Here is a 7,194-nt window from a genome sequence, read left to right as displayed (position 1 = left end):
TGGGAGAGACAACACAAAGTATCAAAACAAAATTAGCAAAATAGGAATAGAAAAAAAAATCTACCAGGGATGACGACGTGAAGAGAAAAGCTTAGTTGTGAGGTGGGCTACACGCCAAGAATATATAAAGCAAGATGAGACTTTTGGTTAGCTCGTGACCTTGACTATCTTTTATATAAACAAACAAAAAAACATACGGCGTACTAGTCTATTGGATGCAGATTTGATACGTCGCGCATGACGACTTGGAATTGCTACGCAGTAGTACTTGCTACCCCTACTAGTGGTGGCTGGACCGCTGTGGAGTGCCGTGAAAAAGGAGCGGTCGCTATGGCACGGTTAAAAGCAACCGAGAAAGTGACGGCCCTGTACCGGATAGAGATTAGCCATTGGGTTCACTGTATGATTTATCAACCTGTCCTTTTTTCTTATAGGATTTCTCAACCTTTCTTGCCAGCAGGAACCTGGGACTGGGAGTGCTAGCTTCAGGCTACAGTTTGTTTTTTTTTTTTTTTTTTTTTTGAGCAACCAGCTAGCTAGCCTAGAAATGGCAGTGAAACAATGCAAGTGTCCTGGGCCGTACATGGGCCAGCTCCACAGGCCTACGCGTTCATCTGATAATGGGCCGTGTAGAAAGCTCATCGAGTCATCTGTTATCACCACGCGTTTCGCAACAGAGGTAAGCCGATCAGTCAAGATCTGACTCTGATAAAAGTCTTTCCACCAATTCTTTTTTTTGGAGATTAATTATAATTATTTAATAATGCATACAACTCCACGTATAAACATCAAAGAGTTTCTTCTGTGATAAAAGTTGACCTATACATTCTGGTTTATTTTATCAAGTCTGCAGACTCTCCAAACTTGAGATGATGTGTAGTAGTGTGTCATTCTGACCACTACCGACGCTCCGTTCCAGTGTTCCACTTCCAGCCTTCTCCCATGACCTTCAATCAAAGCTTGGACTCGATATTTCTTCCATGGGAACGTCTGGTAGGTAGGTTCAAATCTTCCCACTGTGGATCATCAATTCTGGAGAAATATTGTTCAACAGCCTCGTCATGCACTTGTTCCAACCTTGGAGGCATCCACTGCAAGTACTCCAAAAAAGACCACCAGAATACAACGGTAATGTAAGACGATTAAGATGTCAGCACCAGATTCCGATCAATGTACTAAATACGAAACTATCCAAACCTTTGGGTTTCGATCTTTATCTATCAATATAGCCCTGCATCCCTGCAACAGGAATCGGATGTTAGGCATAGAGGCCTTGCCACGATGAGGTATAGAGATCTTGAATGAAAATAAACAGTGTCGAAGGTGTTGCTATTTACCTCAAAGAAGTCTCTGCTGAAGTCACCACGCATGACATGGCAAACCATTCTATATTCCCGCTGCAAGCACTCCCCAACAGTTTGTGTCCTCCCTTCTCTTATCTGAAAACCGAGTTAGAGAACAAAAAATGAAACAACTATAGTGGACACAACTGAGGCCCAGACCGTAGACTAATAGTACAAATATGATGTGGTTTCTGAGGGATACCGATCTCAGAGAAATTTTCAGACTGGTAGGAGAAGCCTTTTTCAAGGACTGGATTGTCGTAGCAACCCATTCATCTGCCAAATTTGCGGCCTCTAGTTCCTGACATAATATATATTAGTTTTGCAGGATAGAACAGGTGAATCCATAAACGCTGCATTTAACTGTAACAAACTCACAAGAGCGGATATAATTTCTTCAACTGTCCTTTTGGAAAAGCATTTGTTGATGATTTCCAACCTGGGGAGTGCCAGAGAATGAATTAGCAAAATTATGAATCAAGGCATGTTTCAGTCGTCCAATCAGAAACACTCTTACCTATTCAAAGAGCTGCTTTCTTTCAGTGATGGCTGTTGAGCAAATTGATCGATGATACCACACACAGCAAAGGTGTTGGAAGTATCCTCCTTTTTAAGTGATTCTTCCAACAATAGCAGCCTCTGAGGAACAGAGTATTTACTAGGAGTTATTAGACTGATATAGCACATACGCAACCTTAACAATGCAGGCCAACAAAAAACTGAAAGCATGCAAATGATATATCAATATATGGTCAGGATTTCTGTAGCATGTTCCAAACAATAATAACCAAAGATGTGAAAGAAAACATCATAACTGAAAGCAAAAGCTGACAGCTATATTGATTGGTTTTTGTTCCAAGAATGTTTAGAAAGGTTGTTTGGAGATGCACTTGGTCAAAAAAAAAAAATTAAGTCATATAAGTGAACCTACATATGAATGGACAAAATGAGTTGCCAGACCACATGCAAGCATTTCCCCACCATCCAATCTGGCGCCAGCAAGAGCAACATACTCTCCTGGAGAAAAGAACATGAAAACAGTTTAGTGAACAATATCTCCTAAGATACCTTTGCCATCAACTAAAAGACTGCCCTCATGCAGTACAACTAATATAAGTTATAAGTGAGCCTACATTTGGTCACTCTTCATTTTTTATATGATAATATCTCCACAACCTATATGATTATATCTCCACAATCACTATTGCACATGAAGGACAATTGCTAAAAAAAAAGATCATTTGCACATGAAGCACTATTGCTAAAAATCAATTAAGTACACTGTATTTTAAAAACTTCAAAGGAAAAATTGAGGGTGCATAATATTTCAGGACTGTGAAGATATCCAACGATACTGTATAGATGGAAATGACATGGCAACATGTACTTCGATTGGATATAAAGAAAAGAAGACACATAAGATAACCATAGAATCCAGGAAGCCGGGACAGAAAATATGAGGCCCCTATATCTGGAAAGAGACCCAGAGCTGTTTCTGGCATTGCAAAAACCTGCATGAATAATTGAAATGTAAATGATATAGATTTTGGCACTTGAAAGTATCCTGAATTTCCAATAAAAACAAGAAAGATTCTCCATATTCCAAATGAGTTGAACTACTAGCACCAATCAAGCTCACAAAAAGGGTAGTTCGTACCATAAGTCCATAACTGAAACCTATTCTCAAAAACATTCAGGCCTAATATCCACCATAAATGGCAGTGAAAAGTTGTGCTAGGTAAAGACACAAATCCAGCATGTGGATGCATTATTCTTCAACCCTAAAGCAGCAATATGGGTATGTTTTGTTCAAAAGTTGTTACTTCTATCTTTTCAAGTTTTATTTATGACTTGTTCTGACAAATATATTGAAAGGCAGTGCACCTGCCATGTTTACCCAACAAGAAAGCTAGCTTCTAGAACCATGTAACATTTTTGCACTGTCATGCAATACTAGCATATATTAAAAAAAAGAGAGAGAGCACCTAGAATTACATCGTAAATTATATAAGAGGGTAAGCTCAAATAATATATCTCACTATCTCAGTCACAACACAATTACAGTATCTCACTTGGAAAGAACCACACTTGACACCCGAATTCTAGATTGTTACAGCATGGGACAACATTCAGCAGTACTTAAAAAAGCAGATCTCAAGCTGTATCATGACATGCAAACTTTTTTTGTGCTTCCCAACTACAGTCCATCTTCAGTAGATAAGTAAAAAGTAACAGCTTTAGTAAATTGCACTTGAGTTCGGTTTGTAGCATATACCGTGTTATCAGTGGCAACTCGAAACCTTCCATGTAAAGAAACACCAGCACCTCCACCCATGACAATTCCAGTAAGAAGAGAAACCTACAGTTAAATTGTTTAGCCTTTAGGGGCAAGGAACACAGAAGTGCATAATTACAATTAACCACTATGAAGGGATGAAGCTCACCTGAGGTTTGGTATAAGTTGCAATTATGTAATTCAACAAAAATTCATTTCGGAAGAAATCAGCACCATATTTCCAGCTGTCTGATTTAAGAATTAAACACATAGCGGAGTCAGCAAACAATGAGGAACAAAGCGAGGCACATATGCTACATGTAACATGGGTATTAAGTGAGGTAACAGAAGACGACGCGAAATATGTAAGAAATCAGCTTTGGATATTAGATATCGCAGAGACAAGGTAAAGCTGTAAGTACCTTTATGTATAGATCGGACAACTGCAGCAACATCACCTCCAGCACAAAATGCTCTTCCATTACCCTGAAAACAAGTGATGATCGTATACAATGACAAACAATCGGATCAACAGAAGGCATCAAGGCAATGACGCGATAGTGATTATCATATCAATCAAATAGAGCTAACAGAAGGAAATTAGAAACAAACTAAACTGAAGGGAAAAAAAAAACAGCAAGTTGAAGTGAGCACTGTAGCAAGTTTTTTAGATAATGGAAGAGTAACATCTCAGCCTCCACATCAAGTGATGTTTTAGCAAGTGTGAAGGTATTCTATGAGGTGAACAGACTTAGATCAAACACAATACAAGCAGTTACATTGACAAATGCTGTTCCCTTCTTTTTGTAAGCCTTAGGATGGCAACAAACATCATTGGCACCTGATACATGCATTGAATTGGAATAAAGTGCTTCAGAACAGAATAACCACCTCAAACTCTCTATATTATTGATTTTGAGAATAATTCTTGCAACTCATGTTCCAAATCACTGCCTTGCTACTTGGTAATTTCTACTGGAACAAACGCACACTAATTGATGGCACCCAGGGGTGACCTCAATGTGCATGATCAGAAAACAAGACAGAGACATCTAAAATCCAAGTTAGACCACATCAACGACAATAGAAACACAGTGGTATTAGATACCTTCATAATCAACAATTTAACTCCATTGTCTTTCTCATAAGCAGTGAAACACTTCAAGAGTCCCATAATCTGCCATATGAAAGAACAATCATCCTGCAACCACTATTCTAAAAGTAATTCTAGGTACTGTAATACTAGTGAACTCATAACATACCATGGCCGAGGAGAGCGCATTTAGCTGCTTTGGCCTATTCAAAATCAGTGTCCTTGTAAAGCCATTCGCTTCTACCAAAATCTGAAAAATAGAGGATATGAAAAAAATGCTTTCAGTTCTGGTTTAAACAACCATCAAATGGTTGCTATAGCAGATTAAGCTGAGCACAATTGTGCAATACAGAAAGCACAAATGATACGGATCACAGGAGCATATGTTCAACACTCTGACATGACTGTGAACTGTTATTTGAACAAAATCCTGGATCATCATCACAATCACAAGTAACAGCTTCCAGAAACCTCATGAACTTGATTGGATCTCATAATTGTATGTGCAGGACCAAAAAGAATCAATTAACGCCAGCATTACACTATGGACCACTCCTATCCTAAGACCGATTGAAGCAACGCATGGGTCAAGTTAGCCAAGGAGCATGCATCCTCAGACCGACACAACACTCGTGTGGTAAACGTAAAGCAAGCAATCCAAATCAAATATTCTGGAACCGGTGAGAGAGCGAGCTAGATCAGCAGGGATCAGATGGAGTAGGTGGTGGTTCCTCCTCCCATCGGACGGTATAATTCGACAACCCGACCACCCGCCCTCCCATATGCGGGTACAGTCCAATAACCCAGACCGTGAACTCTGATGCGCGCACGAGAAGCAGCCGAGTGAACGAATTGGGGGAAGCAACAAAGTAAACGAATTGGGAACTCGCGTGTAGGAAAGGGACCTGATCAGAGTCGGCGCCCGCAGCGCTTGGGGGAGGCATCGAGGCCATCCGCTTCCGCGGACGGGCAAGCTGTTCGAGGACGACAATGGAGGGGGCTCTCGAATGGGGACGGGTGCGAACTGCGAAGAGGAGGAAGACCTGAAAAGAGTGAAGACTGGTGGAGTATATTCGTACAGGGAGAATTCCGTAAATGCCATTAAAAAAATCGCAATGACTTACGTGCCTCCTGAAAAGTTTAGCAGTCTTTATTGTTACTGTTCTAATATTTTTTATATCCTCCATGCTACTGTCGTTAATTTGGACTCTAACGCCATCGAACTGTAGGTGTAAAAAGTCGAAAATACCCTTAAGTCTAAATATGTCATTAATTTTTTTAAGTATCTTAACTACTTCAAATGAAAAAACTCAAAACTAAAAAGTTGTAGATCTCGTCGAGATCTATAATTTTCATATAAAAATTATATTAATTTAATTCCATAAAAAAATATGATTTTTTCTAAGATATATTAATCATATCAAATCATATTTTTTTGCGGAATTAAATGAAGATAATTTTTATATGAAAATTATAGATTTCGACCAGATCTACAACTTTCTAGTTTTGAGTATTTTCATTTGAAGTCGTTAAGATGTTCAAAAAAATTAATGACATATTTAGACTTAAGGGTATTTTCGACTTTTCACGCCTGTAGTTTGACGGCGTTAGAGCCCAAACTGACGGCAGTGGCATGAAGGGCACAAAAAAGTTAGAACAGTGACGCTAAAGATCGCTGAACTTTTCTAAGAACATATAGGGTATTGTGGTTTTTTTTAATGGCACGTAAGAAATTACCCCATTTGTATATGGGGAAGAAGGGGATCAAAGAGGGATTTTTTTTGGTGCGTGGACTATGGTGGATACTAGGCTGCACAGCACAGACGAATGGTTGGGCCGCTGTTTCAGGCCTTTAGCCTAATTGCCAAAGCAACAAAGCTGTTGTCAACACTCGCAGTAAGTAGAGCGAGCAGTGGCCAGATGGATCGAACGGTAGTGCTATCGATTTTTTTTACACTGTAGTGCCATCGAAATTGTCACCATAGGGAAATTTGTAGAGATGCTGCTCTTAGGGGCCAAATCCTTAGTACTCACTCGCGTCTCTTTCTGTCGGTGTTTCGTAAACCGGACTAGTAAACTTATACGATTGCCGCACTACTCTCTGAAAACGATGGTAGCATCCAATAGACACGAGGATTTATATTGGTTCAGACTGAAGCCCTACGTCCAGTCTCAGAGATGATGGAGTGCGTGTTCCTCGTTTGAATGCTCTGAAGTTCTTACAATAGGGGCGCAAGAATGGTGAAAGAGGTGGTGGAACCTATGCTAGGCGAGGGGCTGCCCGAAGGGAAGCTCCAGGAGCCCTACTACAATGGTGAATGAATATAATTATAGAGGATGTGAACTGTGTTGCTCTGGCGGTCCTTATATAGAGTTCAGGGCTAGGGCTTGTACAAAGAGGAGGTTCTCCCGACCGAAGGGTCGAGAGCCTAAGGGAGGTCCTAGCTAACTTGGCTTGCAAGCTACGCCGTCTTCTGATGCAC

General features: G+C 40.1%; 1 protein-coding gene across 2 annotated transcripts; it reads right to left on the bottom strand.

The window, feature by feature from the left end:
- Positions 1 to 706: 706 nt before the first annotated feature.
- On the bottom strand, positions 707 to 5,765 carry LOC136492345 (3-hydroxyisobutyryl-CoA hydrolase 1-like). Of its 2 annotated transcripts, XM_066488398.1 has the most exons (14): positions 5,617 to 5,765; positions 4,881 to 4,961; positions 4,727 to 4,795; positions 4,041 to 4,104; positions 3,788 to 3,867; positions 3,619 to 3,702; positions 2,770 to 2,854; positions 2,275 to 2,360; positions 1,861 to 1,982; positions 1,722 to 1,782; positions 1,546 to 1,644; positions 1,338 to 1,439; positions 1,198 to 1,239; positions 707 to 1,091 (listed from the first exon to the last, which is right to left on the bottom strand). In XM_066488398.1, the coding sequence occupies exons 1-14, from the start codon at positions 5,662 to 5,664 to the stop codon at positions 954 to 956; spliced, it is 1,161 nt and encodes a 386-aa protein (XP_066344495.1). In that variant the 5' UTR covers positions 5,665 to 5,765; the 3' UTR covers positions 707 to 953. The 2 variants fall into 2 exon arrangements, with proteins under 2 accessions (XP_066344495.1, XP_066344499.1); XM_066488402.1 differs by lacking the exon at positions 4,727 to 4,795.
- Between the last annotated feature and the right edge of the window lie 1,429 nt (positions 5,766 to 7,194).

This window comes from Miscanthus floridulus, chromosome 1, assembly GCF_019320115.1.
Source record: "Miscanthus floridulus cultivar M001 chromosome 1, ASM1932011v1, whole genome shotgun sequence".
Taxonomy (NCBI): Eukaryota; Viridiplantae; Streptophyta; class Magnoliopsida; order Poales; family Poaceae; genus Miscanthus; species Miscanthus floridulus.
This window is presented reverse-complemented; position numbering and strand designations above follow the sequence as displayed.